Genomic DNA, 24,404 nt, shown 5'->3' on the forward strand with positions numbered 1-24,404 from the left:
GCAAGACGTGCGGTGAAAGATCCCCCGAGGAAGGTGTTCGTGGTAGATCCGCCCTCCGGTGCTAGTTGCCAGGAGATCGACGCTCGACGGCTGGATCTTCCCTCCTGAGTCCTCATACTTCCGGTACACGGACACCGTCTCCAAGAGGTAACGTAACTTTGAGCGCAAAGACGCTGACTGGTGCAGGACGCTCTCACGGTCATTCACCGATTCTTGGTGCCAGTTGACCAACTCTTTTGGTCTCACCAAAAACTTCCTTCATTCCAGTAACCTCAACGCCAAAACCTGAGTTGAAGACTCTTTTAAAGGAATTCAAAGTACTCATCTCTTTTCGAACCCACGTCGCCAGTCCATCAAAAGAGTTTACTGAAAAAGCTACGCAGACCGAGGAACAACAACGACCGGAAGTGACTCATCATAGTGTGGCTACACAGACGAAGATACGAGGTAGAGAAAGAAGAAGGATTATCAGAGGAAAATATAACCAAACCAAAAATAATAAAGAGAATATGTGTTCACAAATTGTAATAAATGTTTTAGTTGTGGAAGATGTTAAAAATGTTCAAATAAATAGTTAAACGTAAAACGAGTTAAAAATTATCTTAGCGAATCCTGAATTAGTAGAAAAGCGTCTAGCCTAAAAAGCGTGCGTCATTAGATAATTTCCTAAAATTAATATTAATTAATATTGCATTTTACGTCCGCCATATTAGACTCACCAATTTGAATTTTAAAAATCCGAATACGGATTTGTAATCAGCGATCTAAAAAACTCTTGGATGCAAAGTTTCACGGTAATTATTTAAATTTTTTATTTTACGTCCGCCACATTAAATCCGCCATTTTGAATTTTAAAAATTCGAGAACGGATTCGTAATCAGCGCCCCCAAAAACCCCCGGATGCAAAGTTTCATTAAAATTGGTAAAAAAGAATAATTCGTGACTTAAAAAATATTAATTAAAGTTTTAAATAACTGGAAGATGATGGAGCAATTCTGACTTCATATTCGTTTTCAGCGGTTCAAAATACGTAGGAATAGCATAATCAGATTCCCAGCACAACTTACTTTTTTTTTGTGGGCCTGTGTTATCCATGATTTTTACCCGTCTACACTACTCACTAGGATGAGCCGCGAGTAGGATCATCCTCCAGTCTAGAACGGGCATTATAGTTTCTGATTTTCTGCCATGTTTTTGGGATAACCATCGGTGTATATCAACGGTTAAAACGAGCTTTTAGGGTGATAACTTTTTTAAGATATGTAAAATAAAGTCCTTCAAATAGATTTTTAATTTACTTTTTTTTTTAATTACAAAAAATTCTTCTATTTTTTGGGCCTCTAGAGTAGTGTTACCCCTTAATGTCAATGAAAGCACGAAATATGATTTAAATTTTCCATTTGTCCGACTCATAGGCAGGTTATTTAATTAATAGTCTATAGTTAGCTCTAATTTTAAATATTTGTATTTCAAAAATTATTACTTAAAATAAAAAATGCTAAATATTTTTAATACTTAGTTTTTTGAGAACTTTTCTATTGTAGTACTTTGAATTTTGAGACTCCCTGTACATATAAATTTTATTAAATGTTATAACTTTTACAAACTGTATATCGAAAATGGTAAGATTAAATCAATATATTATAATACAACTAACTCTCTTAATTAATACATTTATATCACACGTGCGTGGAAAGTGGCCCATTACGCGCGCGCCATCTGTGCGACAAATAATAGCTAATTCCATACACAAGTCGAAACAGTGCGGTAATGTAAACATTACCGCATTGTTTTGACTCGTGTGTGGAATTGGCCATCCGTCGCACAGATGACGCGCGCGCAATGAGCCACTTCCCACGCACTTTGTAATATAAAATAGGGTGTGTAACACGTGCGGGTTGAGAATTGGACACGAGTGCGGAATGGACGATCACTTGCCTTCGGCTTGTGCGTCCATTCCGCACTCGTGTCCAATTCTCAACTTCCCGCACTTGTTACACAAATAACTATTACGGGAATATATCTAATTGTAAGCATCATTATACGATGCTTTACTGATATTTTACTTTTTTCACAGTTATAATCAAATTAAAAAATATTCATATGTGATTAAATAAGTGGTTGTTGATAGATGCTCAGAATTTACGCATTTCTTAAGCACGCTTGTTTAAAAAGGGACTTTATATTTGTATTAATGTTTTAATAATAATATTACGTTGCTTTTTGTTTTGTCACAGTTTGCCATATTTTTCTCTGCACCTTTTTTTTATCGACATGCCGCTCAAAACATGAATTCGTAACATATATGCATATTAGATACATGTGACTCTCGCTGTAGTGAAATCCATTCAAATTGAGACTATGTGAGTTCCATAACTCTTAAATATAATGTCGAAACATCTTTTTTTGTGATATTTTGATTTATTTTTTTCTTACTATGATACGTTCAATCTCTTGATTAGAAAATTTCCAAAATGATTGGTTAAATTTTGCTGATGCGTTATTTTCGCATATTATTAAGAAGAAAAAAAACGGTTTCTTCTTGGTTCAAAGATAATAGTTATTTTGCGCGAGCTAGTCTCATTTTTGAGATACGTGGATACATATCTTCCGCGTACACTCGGGGTATCGCTAAACACAAAAGACGACGTTCTTTTAGAGTTATGGAACAGCAACGTTGCTAAAAGTGATACTGAAAGTTCCGTGAACGCAACGCACGCATGAAGATTGGAAAACTTTGGTAAACGAGAGCGTCGGAGATCAGAGTTAGGCGGTTGTTTCCGCTAATTCGCTGCTACTACCGCTGATGCTAGAGGTACGTTTTAAAAGCTTTGCCGCTATTCCACTACACTAGAATGATCGTCCAATAGCCTCCATGCTTATGCCTGCTTTAACGTAAAGAAAATATATATTGGAATACAAATTCTTTTATAAAAAATATTCTATTGCATAAAGACTAAAATACAACAACGTTGCTTGATAATAACGCACATATTATACATTTAACTGCGGCACTTTCAGATACAAATTTCTATTTTCTTTCTATTTTTATTTTGTTTCTTTTTTCTACATTATATCATTTTACATTTTTATAATATTTTAACGTATTATTTAGCTCTTTATTAAGTTAGTTTTATTGCTTTATGTGTGCAAGAAATGCGAAAAGATCCATAATTCGTGTTTTTAGCATGTATCTGAGCCATCTCCATTCTAATTTAAACAAATTCGAGAAGCTATTGAGCGAGCGGCAGTTTGATTCCATAAGTATTGTTCTTTGTCTACCGTTTCGTATTTCTGTTTCGTTTTGGGTAATTTTCTCTTGCTATTAGTTTATAAATATATGAAATTCGCGCCTTTATTGCTTCGACAAAGTTTGCCAGAGGAAGGCTTTGTAAGGAAATTAAGTTAAGTAAAGTCCTAATAAAAGCCCAGCGAGCGACGCCAGGTAATTATATCTACGTTTTCAGGATGAAATGGAGACGATGCGTCACTCCACGCAGCGAGAAAGAGCACAGCTTTCTTGCCAGTTAGCGCAAACAGAAGAGGAGGTACGTCACTTGAAGGACAAGGTGTTCGTATTAGAGCAGAGGATCGCTCTCGAAACAAACGATCAAGTGACAGTCGATGAAAGAATAGCCGATCTGATGCGCGAGAGGACATTACTAGAGAGAAAGCTTGAAGAGGCGCATCTTCACCTCTCCGACATAAAAACCAGTTGGTCAGGCAAGATCTCCAGTCTCGAGACGCAGGTTGGCAGGCTTAGCAGACAAGCCGGCGAGGAAGGACTGGAACGCAGGCGGGTTGAACAGGAGAAAGAGAGGCTTAAACAGAGAATCAAGCAGCTAGAGACCGAGATAGAGGTGAACAACGTCGTCTTAGCGACGAAAGACGCCAAGCTTTTGCGCATGACAGAAGACATCGATGAGATGGCCATGGAACTAAAAGAGCTCCGGGCCAGCGTCGATGATGAGGTGGATGAATTTAAACGGCAAATTGTGAGTTACCGCGATATGTAGTGACAACACGAAGAATGTGCATGAGCTAGATTGTCTCCGAAAATTTTTTCCTAATTCCGATTCCAGAAAGACTTGTTTCTAGAATTGGGATTGAGAGAGATCGTCAAACAAACGATCACAATACCGAATTGTCTGTAATATGTAAAACTCACTGTTGGCCTGAAGAATACAATCCATTTTCATTGTTATATTCCAACCTCTAAGTGCAACAATTGTACAATATAGCATATAATTTTTTATTCTGATCAAAAACTATAGTATAATACATTGGTGTCTAGAAAAATCCTTCATCGACTGATTGTTTTCATTGGTTTTAATATCGGGAGAAAAAAAAAGACATATGCACGTTAGCTATATTTTTAATATGCATTTATCGACAATAGATTTAGCAACTTTAATCGTTTTTTAATCTTATTGCAATTTGCAATATCTTCATTCTTCTATATATGTCATCGGTTATCCCATTAAATTATGTTAATAAATCTTATTTTCTTTTACAGAAAAAATGCATTTACATAGTTTTTTTCAATATATTTTTCTTGTTAAAAGTTTTCCTAACATTTCATATCTTTTAAGTTTATAATCAATCGAAGTCAGCGAATATAATGGTCTAAAATAATTACAGCACGGTAGATATATATATGTCACTTAATATAATATAAATATACTATATGTATTAGCTCTTGGTTATTTATAATTATTCTTTTTTCTAGAGTTGGTTTAATATTGATACATATTGCAAACATATTATACATATATACTGTGCCATTATTGACTTTCAATTTTCCATAATCATTTTTAGTAGGACAAAATAATTTTAATCACATTTAATTTTCAATTTGAGTATATAATGTCTATACATATATATTTTTTTATATGAAGAGAATGCACAAATGTTGACATTCAATTAATGATGTTATATCATTTTTACATTGTTTTATTTTAATATAACTAATTTTATATTAAACGTTCCTATATATACAGAGCGCCCAAAAATTCCCACATGTGGAGTACAATACATACATCTTTATGCTAAAAGAAGCAATTTTTTTCCTTTAGCAAAATTACGTCCGACGAGTAGTTTTTGCAGCAGAGCAGAATACAGTTAACGAATGAGCGCTCTTGTTTATGTAGCGCTCAGGGCCGGCGCTCGCTCTTCACTCATTTGTACCTAGTCCTTGACCTTTTTCATATTGTATTGCTTAAAATATGATAAGAGTTAACAAAATAAATGAAAAATATGTGAAAATTTTCAAAATATCAATACAACTGTTACTAAGATTTTATATAATTATGTAATTATTATAATATTTTAAAAATTAATATTTTTTAACAAATCTTTTACTTTATCTTTAATCCTGTTACGAAATAGACCAGTTTTTCGACAAGTGTTATGTAATCACTTAATTAGTAAACTATTCCTTAAGTTTAGTGATACTACTTAACTATCGTAATTGTGTAATTAGAATAATGGAACGTTCACAAAATAATATATTACTATTTTTATTTTTCTTTATTTTCAGGTACTTGAAATCAGACTATTCTGTTATTCATTTATTACGTAAAGAATAAAATCAATATTTATTTTGTTAACTTTCATATTTTAAGCAATGCAATACAGAAAGAGGTCAAGGACTAGGTACAAGCGAGTGAGGAACGCGTGTTGGCTCTAAACGCCACATAGACAAAAGCACTCATTCGTTAACTGTATCCTGCTCTGCTGCAAAAATTACTTGTCCGACGTAATTTTGCTAAAGGAAAAAGGCTGCTTTTTTTAGCATAAAGATTTATGTATTGTACTCCACATGCGGGAATTTTGGGACGTTGTGTTTATATACAAGATGCATAAAAAGTATGGGAACCCCTAAATATCTCGGAAACTACACATTTTAGAAAAAAATGTTTTAGACAAAAGTTGTAGAGTTTAAAAAGATCTATTTACTGACTATATTAGTTTGATCTTGTCAAGGTAAAGTCATCAAAAAGTGAATACTTTACGAGATATTTCATATTTTATATTAAAAATATTATGACAAAATTTTTAAAATATTTCAGGAAATTCTTAACGAAAGAGAGCTTTGTTATGGTATTATAGTATATTTTGGAAATGTCTCGACACCAAAAGCTACAAGAATATGCAATAAAAAATAGGGGTCCAATTTAAAAAATTCAAAGTAACTTTGACTTGATCTTAACGACGCCACTTAAGATCAAACTAATATGATTTAGTCTAAATAGATCTCTTTAAACTCTACAACTTTTATCTAAAACATTTTTTTCGAAAATGCGTAGTTTACGAGGGATTTTTAGGGGTAGTTAGGGGTTTCCATATTGTTTGTACACCCTGTATACATATATAAAATCTTAATTATTCAATATATCTAATTTTATATTGTTAGAAGCGATTAAAATAAAAATCTTATACACATCACTATATCTACATAATTAAATATGTATATTAAATTGAACGCTTGTAATATTTCATGCGCGCATTTGTGCCATTATACTATATAAATTTGATAAGAAATTGAATGCGTCTTATCTCGCACCTTACAATTAGTATTACATGCGAAAACTATATTGATGTATTATTGCATGCTAACTGAAGTTTAATACTTCTTGCTTGACGCACATTTTGTCTTTTAATCTGTAGAGCACGCGCCTTTATTATAAATCCTTTAGTTTTGCTTTTACGATATTGTTATTTGAAGCATGTTAAGAATTAGGTACTTGAATGCGTTTTAGAAAGATGGATATTAAAAAAATGTATAAGGCGTTTATGCAACCGATACTCATCAGTATCGAGAATAATATATCTCTCTTATATTGTTATGCCGAGAGAGAGAGAGGGGAGAGAGAGAGAAAGAGAGAGAGTGAGTGAGAGTGCGCTCGCGTGCGTGCAAACTATGTACGTTTTATTTAATGAAATAAAAAAGAAACACATATATTTTCTTTTACTTCTCACCTATTTTTTATTCTTTTTTATCACTTTTTGTTCCTGAGCGATCCTATTACAATTCCACAAAATTTAAAAGAACGTTATTTCGAGATTTTTGTACAAGTGAGGAAATTCAATTTTGAGATAAAAATTTATTTTTTTACACACACACGCACACGCACGCGCACGCGCGCGCGCACGCACACACACACACACACACACACACACACACACACGACAACGCGCGCGTACACATACATAAACATCCGCATTCGGTTCTCTGAACTTATTTTTGTAGTATTTTCTATTACATCGATAAATGTTACTTGAGCAGTTAATAAATAAAGATATTCTCAAATTTTAGAAACATATAGATATGTAGTATTTATATAAAGATAAAAAAGTTTTACTAAACAATTTAAAAATTATTCATGTCAGCGTTATAATTCACAACTTTTATAAACAAATATAAAATAGTTTTATTTCTTTTTTTTTACAGCAATACATCTATTTATTTCAAAATTTCAATTCAACATGCTCTTTTCATTGGAGGTCGAAAAAAGATTCAAAGATTCTGTTCAAATTTTCAATTTTTGTTACCTTAATAATAGTTCGTAATTCTCTGTGTTAATTGACATATATCAGATGCTTCAATATGACTATTTAGCAAAAGTCTACATGTAAGAATTAGATCCAGTGAACAAAGTAGCTAGTATGTAATTAAACTATAATAGTCATATTCACCTTTCATGAATATAATTATGCAAATATTATCTAAGGGCCTCCGTATAATAAAAAATATAAGAAACAAGGAACAGATATTAGCGATTAGGACTAAGGAATCAGGAATAAAGCTGCGGTGTAGCATTGATACACGGCTTCCAATAGGTAAAAATCTATTGCCTGTGTTATTCCCTGTTTTGTTGCCTGTGTTTTTCATTGTGCATCCAGTTTTATTCCTGATTTATTGTGCGGGGACCTTAAGAACCAGCAAGAAAATACAAGAAAGCATCATAATACATAAAAACAGTCATACAATTTGATTATGAAACGGACGTCGAATCACGTGTTGTGCCAGTGGATATACTGCGTGGGCCTTGAAGCAAAGCTACTCTAACATAAGGTTTTTTTACTTTCGTCATTTCGATATTGGCTTATTTGCCACGTTGATTAATGAGAAATGTCCTCGCTTTGTCTTCTGACTTCCATATCCTCTGGCATACGAGACTGATGCGTTTTCTCTTGTCTGCAGTAGAATTTATTTCTTTGCACTCCCTCCTTTTATTTTGATTCAGAAAGTTATACGGAAAATTATCACTATCAGAACAGAGGGACTAGAGGGAGTTGTGTTGACCCTTGATTCTTCTTCTTTCCTCTTATTGGTCGGGCAGTGCTTCGTCCATCGACCATCAACTCGTGGTAAGATAATTGGAAATCTTGAAGTTCCCGCTAGTTGGCGCTTATACTTGGAGGTTTTCCTTTTTTAAAAAGGAGCAATAGCCCAGTCGATAGAGCCCGAAAAAGCCGCTGAAAAGGAATTAATTCCAGGGAACGATTTTATTTTTTTGACTGTTTTGGAGGGTCATGGGTAATCTAAAACCGGATTTTCGGGATTCTAACCCTGGAGCGTTAGCCGCCATTTTTATTAGAAGGGTGATTTTGTAAATATCTCGCTTATTTTTAACTTTAGAGTGAAAGTGGTAATAACCAAACTTGTAGAAAATTTAATACTCTACAATTTTGGTCCTTATCATTTTTTACCAAAGATCGATATTTTGGGTCTTAGACTCGAAAGTGGGGGGTAAATTTTTATTTTTTTTTATTTTTTGAATAAACGCGCCATAAACTCTATTCCCGTGGTGGTGTGAAAAAGATGTTTTTTATTATACCAAGTAAACTCAAAAAATTAAAAAAAAATGAAAAATTTTACCCCCCACTTTTGAGTCTAAGACCCAAAATATCGATCCTAGATGAAAAATGATAAGGACCAAAATTGTAGAGTATTAAATTTTCTACAAGTTTGGTTATTACCACTTTCACTCTAAAGTTGAAAATAAGCGAGATATTTACAAAATCACCCTTCTAATAAAAATGGCGGCTAACGCTCCAGGGTTAGAATCCCGAAAATCCGGTTTTAGATTACCCATGACCCTCCAAAACAGTCAAAAAAATAAAATCGCTTCCCGGAATTAATTCCATTTAAAAGTCTCTATCGAGTAGGCTACAAAGGGATCGGATTCATCATAGCTTCGGATTAACTAGTAAGGCTTGAGGATCGCAGGGTATAGTGATATTATTTTTAGACATTTTTGAGAGAAGGAAACTTCTAAAGGAGGATAGGAGGGGGCATTACCACAGAACATGGAAACTGTCTTGTTCTGGGTGACCACAATCGCATGACGAATCTTTCACTAGATTACATCGAAACAAGCTGTAATTTATAACATAGTGGTTCTAAGCCTGAAAATTATGACAATTTCTTTTCTTTCAAGTTCATCTTTATAAGTTGAAAACCAAAGTCTGTTTCCAAAAATCGGATTGAGCTCAAAATATCTTTTGCCTTTCACATAGGCTTGTGCGCTAAGTTTTTTTCAAAAAATACTAATTTGTTATTAATTAATACGTATTTTTCCTAATATATTTTGTTTATCGCCGTTAATACTGAGAATATGACATTTATACCGCTGAATTCGACATTTTTTTTCACCGAACCTGGCAGTCGAATTGCAGCGAAAAAAATTCCACGGTTAAAGCACTTACTCTAGTACCTTCACACCAAATTTCAAGTAAAAATATGAAATAGTTTAGCTGTAATCATTAATTATGTAAAAATCAATTATCTCGGCTTCTATTGGTCGTATCGGGACGTTTTTTTTTAAATTCATGATTTTTTAAGCGCAAACCAATGGTGCTATTTGCATTACTCTACGCCAATAAACATCGCCAATATTTAATATGCGAAATTTAAATTGTTTTAAATAATAGTTTAATTTTAGGAAAAAAATTGTTTTATTTTAAATTCATAAAGTAGACATCGTTACCTTTCATTTCTGATAAAGTGCATCAAAATAAGTACACCCGTTCAGCACGGTTGGAAACTATAGAGGTATTTCTCTTCTGTGCTCAGCGTATAAAATATATGCGGAAATTATTAAAGGAAGGTTGAAAGAATCAGTAGAGACTGTAGAGAGGAAGGGTCTGCTACCAGAAAGCCAGGCAGGTTTTAGACGAGGTAGGTCAACGATGGACAACATCTTTGTGTTGGACCATTTAACACAGAGATAGATAAGAAAAGAAAGAAAGGTAAAGTGTATGCACTTTTCGTTGACCCAAAGGCAGCTTTTGACAATGTGGAGAGAGGGCAGCTATGGAGGATTCTCAGGAAGATGGGCATAGAAGAGGAACTGATAGGAAAGTTAGAAAGCGTCTATGCAATTACGAAAGCTGCGATCAGATCAAAGGAAGGTTTAACAAAGGAAATATACATAACGAAAGGAGTTAGGCAGGGCTGTGTTCTGAGTCCAATGTTATTTAACCTGTATATGGCGGAGATTAGGAAAGTTTTAAAAGAAAGAAATATAGGTGGTATTCAGCTGAGGGATGTAAGAGTGTGGTCGTTGGAATACGCTGATGATATGGTGTTCCTGGCTAAGAATAGGGAGGCGATGCTAGATATAATGGATACAATTAGGAAATTTTTTAGGGAAAGAAAAATGATTTTATGTACGGATAAAACTAAGATGGTTGTGTTCAATAGAAAAGGTAGGGAAAAGGCAGAAAAATGGAAATGGGGAAATAAAGGAAAAGAAATCGAAGAAATTAAGTAATTTAAATACCTAGGATTTGTTTTTAACAGAAGCGGTAAGCTAACAAAACATATTAAAGAACTATGTAGAAAAGGTAGGATTGCGGCAAACAGAACCTGGGGTCTAGGAGAAAGGATATGTAGGAATGATTTTATTAGAAGAGGAATGTTATTTAGATATTTAGTTAGGAGTGTAATGTCATACGGTGTGGAGCTATGAGGTTGGGAAGAAAATAAAAATTTAGAAAAGATAATGATGGATTACGCTAGATGGGTATTCAATTTAAAGTTTTGTACTCCGAGATATATGATGTCTAGAGAATTAGGAATGAGCAAACTTAGGATAGGATGGGGAATTAGGGCTATGAGATATGAAGATAAAATTAGAGAAGCAGATGATGTACGATGGATTAAAAGTGCTGGTTGGAGAAGGAAAGTAATGATTGGAATGATAGATATGGAAAAGAGAGGGAGAGATATTTTAATAGGAATGGTTGGAGCGTGGTAGCAGTAAAAGCCTTGAGAAGGGAGGGGAGAAATTTAGTCAATAAAATGAGGAACAGGGATACGGATGTACAGAGGCAGCTAGAGGAAAGTAAGATCTTAGAGAATCAAGATATAATAAGAAATATAGGGAACTAAACAAGGATTTGGAAGGCCCCAGCTATCTAAGGATGGATAATATAGACAAGCAGGACCCCTAGGGGACAGTATCAGAGCTTTATTGAACTTAAGATGTGGTAACTTAGAATTAGGTAATAGATATTGGTTAGAAGAAGAGAAGAATATGTGTATTTTTTGCAAGGAAGGGAAGGATAGTATGAAACACTACGTTGAGAAATGTACGATGACAAAGGAATGGTTTATTCTATTAGGAAAAGATAGTAAGGAAAGGTTAGAAAAACTTTGGAACGATAAGCTGGACTCCACCAAAGCGGAAATATTGTTGAACGTTGTTAGAGAAAGAAATGCGAAAGAAAAAGAAAATAGATATAGGATTTTAACAGACTGTGCGAATGGCTGTGATCTTAGGTAATAGTGCAATAAGATACAATAATGTATGTAATATTATGTTAGTAAGGCGAATGTTTATAATAAATTTTATAATAGGATATTAGGTTATTAGGCATTGGATATTAGACGTGTTTGTACCTGTGGAATGGATGTAGGTATGAATGGTTAAGGAAATTATTGTAAACCAAGTCCACTTTCTGGCTGTTGCTAAAGTTAATAAATATATATATATATATATATATATATAAGTACACCCGTTCAGACGTGAGAGCCAAGCGCCCGATTTGCATAAATAATTTGTTAATAGGCAGCTATATAAAAATTGGAGGCGAGCCTTGTGCACACTTGTTCAGCATACTGAAAGGTATCATTGAGTGAATGTCCGCTTAAATATGATAATTTTTAACCCAGTTTCCGGGAACCTGTAAAAATGGCCCTTTTCTCGCGTATTTTTTGCAATTTTGCAATTTAAAAAATTAAAAAATTTTTTAAAGCTTATGCTTGTAGGAAATTTCCTTCCGAACAATTTTCCTCTCTTCAAGTTTTGTCGTTTGACCAACACAGAAGGAGTTATTTAAAGAAAACTATACAGAAACGCGATTTTTTTATATTTTGCAATAAAAAAAGGCAAAGCGGGCCGAGTTGATTGTAAAGACTTTATACACTTGTTACGGGATATCATAAGAATCGATTTAAAAAAGTTGTAGCTTTGCGCCGTGAACTTTAATATCTAATCCCCTGACTCCCGGATTATTAGTTTGCTCAATATGCTCTATCACGCTTGGCTATCTGGGTAAAAGAAATAAGCGAGCCTCGGTTGTTATTATTCAAGAGAAAAGGCGGACCGGTGAATTATCGTTAAATGAGAGATTAAACGGAAAAATACACAGGTCGGATGAAATAAAAAAAAATTACAAGTGAGTAATACGCGGTAAAGAAAACTTGAACTTGAGCGACATCCGGAGCCGAAATAACGGCGATACAATGATATAGTTATCTAGTTCAGTCATTTAGTAGTTTTACTTGGAAAGTTTTCCGGGAGTTTTGATATTTGATATTTTAACAGATTTTGAAGTGCTCTTTTCGAATTTTTACTTTGCCACCTTGTATCTTTGCCGCTTTCGCCGCTATATTGGAAAAATGGCGCTCAAAAACGGTTTTCCCACAATATTTCCTTCCCGGCTCATTTTACGATAAAAATAGTTATGTAAGAAATTAAACTAGAGGAATTTCCCTATAATTTATGTCGTTATTATTTTTTTTGTAAAATAAATAGTTTCGGCGTACGAGCGTCGCACAGATTACTTCAACACGTGTATGGCGAAAAATACACATTTCCACACCACCATATGGTAGAGTATGTAGCGCATTTCTTTTACTGTGGTATCCTCAGTAGGCCTAATTCACATGTAATGCACTAATGATAATTTAGGTCATTCTCATTCGCTTCGCTGTCCCTGATGGACCAGATTCTGCGAGTTTTTTGTTATGAGAATTGAGCAAAATTTCACAGATGGGAATCTTTTCCATGTAATCAGCGATAGGAATCTTTTCTATATCATCAGTTTCTGCCTCAATTTTGTCATAAAGTTGCCCGAAAACAGTTTCCGTTTCTTTTTCTTCATCGCTGTCTTGTAGTCGAACTTGAATATTATTACAGTCACTATTGCAATTTGTGCAAATATTGGAGCACTTTAGCCCAGATAACATATAACATAACATATAATACATGTAACATATAACGCATAGTAGAATATTTTTGACCAATGCACCTGTTGGAGTAGACATTGTAGCGCTCGGACGCTAAAACTATTTATTTTACAAAAAAATAACAGACATAAATTGAAGGAAAATTTCTCTAGTTTAATTTTTTACATAACAATTTTTATCGTAAAATGAGCCGGAAAGGAGATATTGTGGAAAAACCGTTTTTGGGCGCTACTTTTCTAATATGGCGGCGTAAGCGGCAAAGATACGAGGTGGCAAAATGAAAATTCCAAAAGAACACCTCGAAATCTATCAAAATGCCAAATATCAAAACTCCCGGAAAACTTTCCAGATAACTCCCTTTTTTAGCACCAAATGACTGTACTAGTCGACGAACAGATTTATCGCGGAAACAACTTAAATCTAACCTCCCAGCAAACAAAAAAGGATTAAAAGATATTAAAATTTTTTTAATACTTTTGAATTTTTTTTGGCGGAATTAGATGAAATTATAGATGGGATTCGAAATGAGATGGTCCAATCCCATAGAATCCAAAAAAGAAATTTTTAATTTTATCCAATCCTATGGAATCCGTAAAGGAATTGCATGGCATTAGATGGTTTAGGAAATTGTTTTAAATTCCTCCCGTAATGACCACACACACACAATTTTATGAAAATAGGAAAGGATAATAAATTTTAATGCTTTTAGATAAACGTTTATTTTTGTGGTCGGACGACTGGCGCCGTGTGGGCTTAGAGCTTGGGAACTCTTGCCCTAGGCGACTAGGGGCCGGTGCCGGTATCACAGTCTCCGATTAACGTGATTCTCCGATTAAACTCACTCTGCATCTCTTTCTAACTATCCCCCTAGAAAGAGACGAAAAGTGAGTTTAATCGGAGAATCTAGGGAGAATCACGTTAATCGGAGACTGTGATACCGGCCCTAGCGCCTAAAAATATCCAAAAATCTATCTTATTCGGTCCCGTAGGGAGTCTCCCTATATACCGGTCGGTGCGGAATTTTGAACTCGAGAGAATGTGCGGGCGATGCAACGCCAAGCGGCGTTGATGCGAACTACCCACTTTTTGCGCGGCGTGTATCACTGGTGGCGCGTACCGCCACATTGGTTTAAAAGAATATTTTTTTGATAGAAGCCATCTAAGAAGTAATTTTCTTCAAGAAAGTAAAATTTTGTCATTAAGAAAAGGAAACGTTATAACCCACAAAAGTCATATTTTATTCAAGAAAATGATTTATTACATGGCTCTTAAAAAATTATTTCATTGGATTTAAATATTGCAGTGCAGGGAGTTGGTCAAAAGAATAAAACGATAGTTTATGTTCATATGTTAGTCTATATTATAACACTCCCCGTATCACACCCAATAAGGTAATAGTCAAAAATGGACACGCCACGTAAGTAAGTTCGTCACACGACACGACTGCTCAGTTAGGCTGAAGGATCCAGAATCGACGCGCCGGGGCCTTTTGTGGCCCGCGCAGCATCGGCGCATGCCTAGGAGGGGATAGTAAGAGGGAAGGAGAGACAAGAGCAGGGCGCTCCAGTATTCTCACACTCCCTCCCGACCGCTCTTAGTCTTTGGTAATTTATACCAGATCTTCGCCAAAAACACGTTTTACGCCTCATCTATCCGCTTACTTATTTCCTGTGAACAAACAAATTTAAATTACTAGCCAAATAAAAATTTAATATTTATAAGCTCGCCTACTAGATAGCTGTGTAATTCAAAAGCCGGAGGCTTTGTTAATAAATCAGCTAATTGATCTTTAGATGCTACCCATCTAACTTTTACATGGTTTCTTTGAACGCACTTTTTAACATAATGCTCTATCACCTCAGTCATATGTCTTAATTTATTCCCACCATTAGTTTCAGCACTACTTCCCGCAGCTTTATTATTGCACCATAAAGTCATAGGAAAGAATGATTCAGTCAAAATTAATTTTAGAGAATTAATTATAGCCATCATCTCTTGACATGCTTCGCTCATAGCAACATATTCTGCTTGGCATGTTGATAACGCAACATAAGATAGCTTATGTGTTTGCCAGGTTATCGCATCTCCATATAATTTAATTACGAATCCACATGTCGTTAAGGAATTCTTGCAATCTGCAAAACTTGCATCAGAATAACTTTGTGTATCATTTGTCTCACCTAAATATCTTAGCCCCAGGCTTTTCGTCCCTTTCAAGTATCTAAACACTCTTTTAACTATTTTCCAATCATCAGTAGTTGGATTCACCTGGTGTCTACTTAATACGTTAACAGCATAAGAAATATCGGGTCTAGTCGCACCTGCTAGATACAACAAACTACCCACTGCTTCTCTATAAAAAACGTTTTTTTTGCTTTTTGTAGTTAAAAGAATATCATTGTCTCTGTCCGTCTCACGCATCTTTCTCTCTCTGTTAGCTACTTGAGTAGTAACCATTGGTGTTTTCTGAGCATGTGCTTTGCTAAAGTTGAACCTAGCTAAGATTTTCCCTATATATTTTTCTTGGGTTAATTCAATTATTTTGTTCTGCCTGTCTCGCCTTATAGCTATACCCAGAAATTCTTTTGGCTCACCTAACACTGTCATTTCAAATTCTTTACTCAAACCTGTCTTAACCTCTTCTAATTTATCTTTATCATATATATATATATATATATATATATATATATATATACTTGCCACTAATATATCGTCTACATATAAAAGCAAAATTAAGAACTTATCCTCATTTCTCCAAGTGAACATGCACGGTTCTAATTCTGAATTCTGATGACCCATTTTCAGAGCAGCTTCAGTAAATCTGATATTCTAACGCTTTGGACTTATACGTAATCCATAAAGAGCTCGTTTAAGTTTGCACACCTTTTCTCTTTTATCTTTATCAGTATAATTTGCACCGTCAGGTATTTCCATGTAAATTTCCTCTTCAATGGTTCCATTAAGAAATGCTGTTTTCACGTCCAGTTGGCAAATGTCTAAATTGTGTTTATTAATTATTGCGATTACAGAGCGCACTTGAGGCAACCTTGATACGGGAGCATATGTCTCCCTTAGTTCATAATAATTTTTATCTTTGCAACCTCAAATGACTAGACGCGCCTTATGTTTAATTTTCCCATCTGATTCGATCTTTTGTTTGAAAATCCACATTGAATTTATAATATTAGCCTTTTTACCATCACTTGTTATTGTTGGACGACTTATCAATTCCCATACCTCATTTTTGTTCATAAAATTTAATTCGTCATCAATTGCTTTCTGCCAAAGTTTCTTATCTTTCGTCAACATAGCTTCTTTATAGTTAATAGGGTCTAGATTAATATCAGCTAAAAGAGCATGATATATTTCATTATTATCTTTAATTTCTAGTTGTTCAGATTCTGCATTAAATAACGCATCAGCCTTTAACTTTTCGTCAATTTGTAGATTAGAAAAACTAGTATCGTTTACAGACTCACCGTTCGTCTTTACTTCATTATCAGGTTTTAATCTCTTAGAATCTGATTCAATTTTTCTAGGTCTACCTCTTTTACGCTTAGGTTCTCCCTCCGGTTTTAAAAACTCTTCGGGTTTGTTCTCACCTTTATTGTTCTCACCTTTATTAAAAACAAACCATTTTTTTTTATCAACTTCTTCTAACACTAAAACAGGATCGTTAATGTCACTTTTCTTGTATTTGTCTCCGTATACAATCTTTTCATTAAACCTTGCATTTCTACTTTCATAATATTTGCCTTCCTCAGGCTTGAGAAATATATATCCCGTAGGAGTATATTCCACCAGAATAACTCGCCTTCCCTCAAATCTAAATTTCGGACCTGCTTTTCTTTGAACTTTGATATAAGCTACGCACCCAAATCTCTTTATTTGATCTATGTGAAAGCTATGATGCGAGGCAAATCTCTCTAATGGAATAACGATATCATTGGATTTGTGAGGAGTTCTATTATAAGCATAAACAGCTGCACTTAAAGCTAAATCCCATAAATTTTCTGGTAAATTTGCATCATAAATATATGATCTTACTTTAGTTTGGATTGTCTGATTGAAGCGCTCAGATACCCCATTATGTTGAGGTGTATCTGGACATGCTAGTTGTAATTCCGCACCTAATTTATTTAAAACCTCGATCGTATATATAGCCTACCGTATATTCCGTTTCCTGGTCAGTACGCAAATAACACACCTTAGCGTCATAACCTAGTAGGTTTCGAGCACTTCTCACAAACATCTCTAAACAGTGACCCGTGTCACTTTTCACCTTCATTGGGTATGCCATAGCTAATCTAGATAAATTATCTATCCACACCGAAATATATCTATAGCCCTTAGGATAAGAAATTGGTGTAATCGGACCCATGACATCTCCATGTAATCTGTAACGGTTCTGTTGCTCTCCTATGCGTAGTTTTAAACGGCAAAGTATTAAATCTCGAAATCTTACACACTTCACAATCTGAAAGAGATTGGTCAAATCGAGTCAAATACTGCTTCTTTTAATTGTTTGTTATCAGGAAACTTTAATTGTAAAGCCTTTAGATAAGCAATTGACGCGTGGCCGAATCTAACGTGCCACAGCATAGCTTTGTTATTTTCTGCAAATCTTTTATAATTTTCTACAAAGGGCGATTCTGTATTGGGTATCTCTACAATTGGCAACTCATCAATATTACTAAGTTTACGGTCCCAAATAGTTACATCGAAGTTAGAGTGTTCGTACACTTTACTATTAATATCTTTCTTATTCTCACCTTTATCATCTCTCCCTCCTGAATTTAAAATCTCATCATGAATCTCAATATTCTCACCAATCTCATTTTCTTGCTCGCTCTTTTCAGACTCTTTCAGTATTTTATCTGTTTCAGAGTTCATTTGTGTCTTTTCTTTGGCTGTCACACTACGAGTAATATATCTTCTCGCACCTGATATTTCTTCAGCTAAATTTGCTATAACCCGCCTGTTTACTATTTTATGAGATGTTTTATCACACCTATTATCTTTAATAATTTCTAGTTTTATTATCCAATATGATCTTTTATACACACCAGTAATAAATGATTCTTTGGAAATAGGGTCAAAAATATCAATCTCTTCATTATCTAAATATATATACCTAATCCCATCTCAGCAAACATCCGTAGTGACAATAAATTCTCTGTAAGAGCTGCTGCGCAAATAACTTTGTCTATTTCTAGTAAGTTACCGTTCTTTAGTCTAATTTCAATGTTTCCTGCTTTCTCTGTTTTTAAGTCCGCTGACTTATCTTTGTTAGCGCATTTAATTACACCGTTATCGAATTCATCAAATGTCTTGAAAATAATTTTAGAATTCGTTAAATGTTTGGTCGCACCTGAATCTGCTTCAAAATTCGAAAGGAATCTATTATGATTAATATATTCAGTATTCAAACACATAGTTTTAATATTCGTGATATCGAAATTATCATCTATTAAAGACACGGCATTACTTGCAAGATTTGAAATATTGTGCTCACCTTTATGATTATTAGTTTTCTCTGTTGAATTTCCGCCGTTCTGTTGAGTCCCCTGATCAGAATTGTTTCCTTTGTTCACACCCTTATCGAACTTATTGTTAATATTTTTGTAATTGCCTCTGCCCTTTCCTCTAGGACTGTTATATTTTCCTCTTTTCGCATTTTCAGGTTTTCCTTTATACTCAGCTTTTCGTTTTAAACCTCGTTTTTGGTTAGTACCTTGAACTCGAACATTATTGTACCTGTATTCTCCTCTTTGTTGATTGAATTTCTTTGGAGGCTTGGGGCATTCCGCCGCCTTGTGATCTCCAAACTCGCCGCAGTTATAGCATTGTTTGCCAGACAGACCTCTCCTTGGGCACTTTGCACCTATGTGCCCATAGCCTTGACATTCATAGCAACGTTTGTTTTCCAAGTTGGCCAAATTTGCTGTCCTCACCTCATCTTGCCCACTTTGCACCTGGTTTCGTGCCGCTTCGTCTTGCATAACAAGAAGTTTTAATTGGTTGTATGACAGACTCGCACCGTTAGAGTTTTTGGTGACAAACTCTATCGATTGTATTTGCGGCACTGAGATCATGACAGCATTGTAGAATGCATCTCGTTTTTCGTTTTCAGACAGAGGTGTGGCACCAGGAGAATTCTCATAATTTCTGATAATCTTTTCAAACTTTTCGCAGAATTCACTCGCCTTTGTTTTACCGATTATATATTTCATATTGTATAATTGCTTTCTTACTGAATGAGAGGTTACATTTATTTTGCACCTTTTAATCTCTTTAATTTTATTTAAAATTTCCCCTGGGTGTTGCATATGCACTATTTTAGCATGATAATATGGATCAATATGATTTATTAATATATCTCTGACTTTAAATCTTTGCTCTTTTAATACGCTCTCATCTTGTATGTTGGAAGTAATTGAATTATCTATTATATGTAGTAAATTACATGTTCTAAGTTCCGATGAAAAGTAGTCATAAAAATGTTCATATTTCATATTTAAGTTCAATTTGTAATCACGCCTTATATTTGCACTTTTATTTATAAATTCAAACTTTAATGTATCTTTGACCGTATTAATCAACGAATTATTATCTCTATCCTTACTGTGCGTCAAATCTTCGCGCCTCATATTTTCCAGTTGTTCTTTAACTGCACTCGAGATTTTAGATTCTAAACTTTCATTATTATCGGTTGCCACATACTCAGTCTGTTTACTTTTACCATTTACCTCATATTCTCCCTCATCTTCAATATCTACTAGATTGTATATGGTGACCAATTTGTCAACCACATTGTTAAACTAGTGATCTGTGTGCTCCACTTTTCTCTCATAGTCTTAGTCAATTTGTACACTTTCTCTGTTGTTTTCAACTGCTGTGTACATTCCTTTTGTGACATGGCCAAGACATTTTCCTGAGTTGTGATCTGCTGACTCAGTCGGAGCAACAACGCACCTAATTGTTCCATAGTCTTGGTGGTAATGGTACAGAATTTCGAGAGGGCACTCGCCATTTCTGAGATTTTGGTCTCTTGTAATCTCTCTTTGGTCAAGGCTGAAGTTTCATTGATCTCTGAATTTTCGAGTAATGTCTTCTTTGAGACTGGAGGATCAGATTTCATACTCATTTTAATGCGTTTGAGGTAGTCACTAGTTTTGGGATCAGATACAGTTTCATTACTGACAATCTTTGGTAAATGTTTTCCGTCTTTAGCGACCTCAGCTACCGTGGCCATATTGGCCAACAAACTCTCCATCTTTCCTTTGCCAAACTCGTCTATCTCGCCGTCCTTATCTCGCTCCTCCGAATTTTCAACAATTTCCATTTCTGCACTTGTTTCGCCGGTAGCTGGGTGACACTCAGATGGAGTCCTTGGCATCTCCAGCGGCAAGTCATTGAGAAGTTTGTCCTCTCGCCAGATTAATAAGCTCTTCCATAACTTATCCAACAGCATTTTTTTCTCTGCATAAAATTTGGTAATTAGAGTCCTGCATTTTATTCAACATGAAGATTTAATTATAGCCATCTGGACTATGCCCAAGAGTCAATTGACTGAACAACAAGTATGGCTAACACCAAGGCAAACAGACGTATAATGATCCGAACAACAAGACTTCTTATACATCTATTTAAGTAATTTAGGCAGTATTATATCGAACAACAAATACATACTACCCGCATTACCCATCAGAGTAATGAATTTTTTTTAATTTTGCAAAATTATTTTGTTAATCGATTTTTAAATTAGAGATCTTAAAGCATTTACTTATGTGTGCGAGTGTTCTGTGCATATGTGCTAGCCCATATACACACACAAGCACTGTCTTTTTCATACGTATGCATATATATAATATTTATTCATTTTTCTCTCACACTAACACATTTCACACCAAATACCCACCGAATTTCAACTCAATAAACTCACCAGATCTGTAATTTGCTCCCAACTCTGTGTTTATTAGTAGGGATTCATCCTCTATATTAAGGGTCATTTTCTCCCCTTTGTGCAGTCCGTCTAAATCGAATGCATTTTTCAAATATGTCCATAGATCCAGAAGATCCTTTTTCACTGTAAAGATTTTTTTTTGTTAATTAATGTGGAATTCCCCAAATTTTATTTTAATTCTAAATTTTTAGTTTGTTTATTTGTAATTTAGATGGTAAAGAAAAATCAATCTATTTATTTAAAACTGCAGTTTTTTTAATAATTTAACACACCAATGACTCGTCTTAAAATTACACCCAGTTTCGCGCCATTGAATATGTACTCCGTTGATATATGCATATATTAATTCAGTCTAATTTGATCGTGTATGTGTGACATCCATGTTTACATACATACATTTGTATACGTATGCCCATGGCTTTGGCCGAGCCGCAGCGACGAACGCAACACAAAATAACGTCGCCGCGCGCGCATATTTGTAAAGATGTATCTTTACTCGGCAACAGAGAAGGAGCCCAGCCGCGCGCTATATCTATTATATCTATTTCGCCTCTCTGTTTCTCCCCTTCGCTCGAGCGTCGCGCAACGCACCGCGCTCCCTTTCCTTCGAGTCTCCTCACGCGCCGGCCACGTGCACACCAACTCTCGAAACCAAAATAACGAACCTCCCCTACCACGCGAGCAAGTCCCAACCGGCATACCACTCGCTATTTTCGTTGTCGCACCATTTTGTTTTCCAGACATTCGCAGTTTCTTTTCTCAAATTTTACGTTTTTTCTTTTAAAAACAACGACTTTATGCAATCCCGGCTTTAACTTTGTCGCGATCAGATTTCTCTTTCGCCTGCAAGCGCTTATTTTTACACGCCCCTATAAAATTCAAACAAAAATCACCACACCTTAATTACACCATTACGCATCTACGAAAGAAAAACCGAAAGGAATTTCAATGCGTATGCGTACCTATGCGCCGTGTTTTCTCGCGAAACAAAGTAACACGTAAGAGCTTATTTACCGGCTTCTTGCGACATTTCCGCATCGGCATTTTGCACACCATCAACCATCTCTTACCTCGAATCTCAGCACACTGTATAAAAGAGTATAAACTGAGTATAAACTGTATAAACTGAAAAATTACCTAAAAGAGGAAAGGTCCTTGCCTCGAAATTGTCCGCGCCAACAAAAAATTCACTGCGCATTTACACATAATTTTTTTCTTTTACGCGATTTTTTTTCACGCGCAGTGGAAGCGTGCTGGGCCCATAACCTGAGAGAATTGCAGTGCAGGGAGTTGGTCAAAAGAATAAAACGATAGTTTATGTTCATATGTTAGTCTATATTATAACACTCCCCGTATCACACCCAATAAGGTAATAGTCAAAAATGGACACGCCACGTAAGTAAGTTCGTCACACGACACGACCGCTCAGTTAGGCTGAAGAATCCAGAATCGACGCGCCGGGGCCTATTGTGACCCGCGCAGCATCGGCGCATGCCTAGGATAAGATAGTAAGAGGGAAGGAGACAAGAGCAGGGCGCTCCAGTATTCTCACAATTTATTTTCTTGGCGTATAGATTTTAAATATTACACTTTTAAAAAAATGTTACTACATAGAAAAAAATTATTTTCTTGTTTAAGAATAAATGTTTACTTATAACAATATATTAAGTGTCAAAGAGCATATAAATTTCAACTAAAAAAATTGTCATTTTAATTCTAGAAAACATTTTCTAAGATGTAATTTTTAAGTAGTAGTAGTAGTAGTACAGAAGTGGGAGGTACCACCAAGGTCCCTATTGGCCACTAGATCTAGCTGATCCTTTGTGCCTTCCCACTCGTTTTCTTTGCTAGGTCTCGAGATACAGTCTTGAACCTTGTACCAGGTTTATCAGATCTGTAACCCTAGCATTTTCTAAATCCTGGGGGGTTAAAAACATACTCCCCCAGGTTTTGTATCTTTTGCATATAAATGCCGGGCATTGGCATATTATATGTACGTTGTCTTCTTTCTCGTCTCCGCAAAGGCGACATGCCTTTTGCTCCGCAAGCCCGAGATTAAAAAGGTGTGCTCTGAGTAAGGCAGAGTGACCAGTGAGCAGTCCCAACGCCATTCTCAGTTTCTGTTTACTTAGCGCCAGTAGTTCTTTAGCCCTACCTGGTCTGCTGTCTTTCATCAAAGTCCTGGCTTGGCGGCAGGTTTTTAACTTCTCCCACCTGGCCAGGTGTTCCCTTTTCAGGCGACCTTTGATGATTTCTTTGCCTACTGCAAAGGGTATTCCCGTCACCTGGCCAATTGGTGCTTCATTAGCTCCCTTCTTGGCCAGCATGTCTGCGGTTTCATTCCCGGGTATTCCTTGATGCCCAGGCACCCATACTAACGTGACTTTGTTAGGTCCGCATAGTCTTTCTAATGCTAGCATGCAATCCCAAACCAATGCTGATTCAGTAGTTGTTTTTGCCAGCGCTTGTATGGCTGCTCTACTATCCGAGCAGATGTTTATCTTCTTTCCCTTTGTATCTTTGTTTAGCAGGTATTCCGTGCACTTTAGGATAGCCAGTATTTCAGCTGTAAAAACAGTTGAGTGGCTTCCCACAGGAATACTTTCCCTGTGGTTTTCCTTCGGCCCGTAGAATCCTGCCCCGAAGCAATCATTAATGCCTGACCCATCAGTGAACCATAGGTCCACATTGGGATCCCCGACTCCCTTCAGGTCAGACCAGACTTTTCTAGTTGATATTCGTATTTTGAAGTGCTTTACCAACTGGTATTTTTTAAGAATTCTATCTTGTTTTGAAGTGAAAGGGTGTTTCTGGAACAGGTCGAGCCTTGTGTGTCCCAATCCTGTATTTCTCCATTCTCCGTGACACTTTAGTCTGTATGCTGTGTTCCTTGCTGAGTTTACCACGGCCAGGTCCAGTGGAGGCACACAGAGTGCAATTTCTAGCGCCTCTGTG

At 35.5% G+C, this 24,404-nt stretch overlaps 2 protein-coding genes across 4 annotated transcripts in view; one reads left to right on the forward strand and one right to left on the reverse strand.

Moving 5' to 3' along the window:
* The window catches only part of LOC143902823 (uncharacterized), a 243,254-nt gene that overhangs the window by 180,609 nt on the left and 38,241 nt on the right, over positions 1 to 24,404 (forward strand). For all 3 annotated transcript variants that reach the window (XM_077416003.1, XM_077416002.1, XM_077416004.1), the window contains exon 5: positions 3,468 to 3,995. In XM_077416003.1, coding sequence (XP_077272129.1) covers positions 3,468 to 3,995 — 528 coding nt within the window. The remainder of the gene's footprint in view (positions 1 to 3,467; positions 3,996 to 24,404) is intronic.
* Positions 14,794 to 20,133, reverse strand: LOC143902827 (uncharacterized). Its single transcript, XM_077416009.1, has 2 exons — positions 18,999 to 20,133; positions 14,794 to 15,151 (listed from the first exon to the last, which is right to left on the reverse strand). Exons 1-2 carry the CDS (start codon positions 20,131 to 20,133, stop codon positions 15,141 to 15,143), a joined length of 1,146 nt encoding a protein of 381 aa, XP_077272135.1. The 3' UTR covers positions 14,794 to 15,140.

This window comes from Temnothorax americanus, unplaced genomic scaffold (assembly GCF_048541705.1).
Source record: "Temnothorax americanus isolate GAGA-0224 unplaced genomic scaffold, ASM4854170v1 Scaffold40, whole genome shotgun sequence".
Lineage (NCBI taxonomy): Eukaryota > Metazoa > Arthropoda > Insecta > Hymenoptera > Formicidae > Temnothorax > Temnothorax americanus.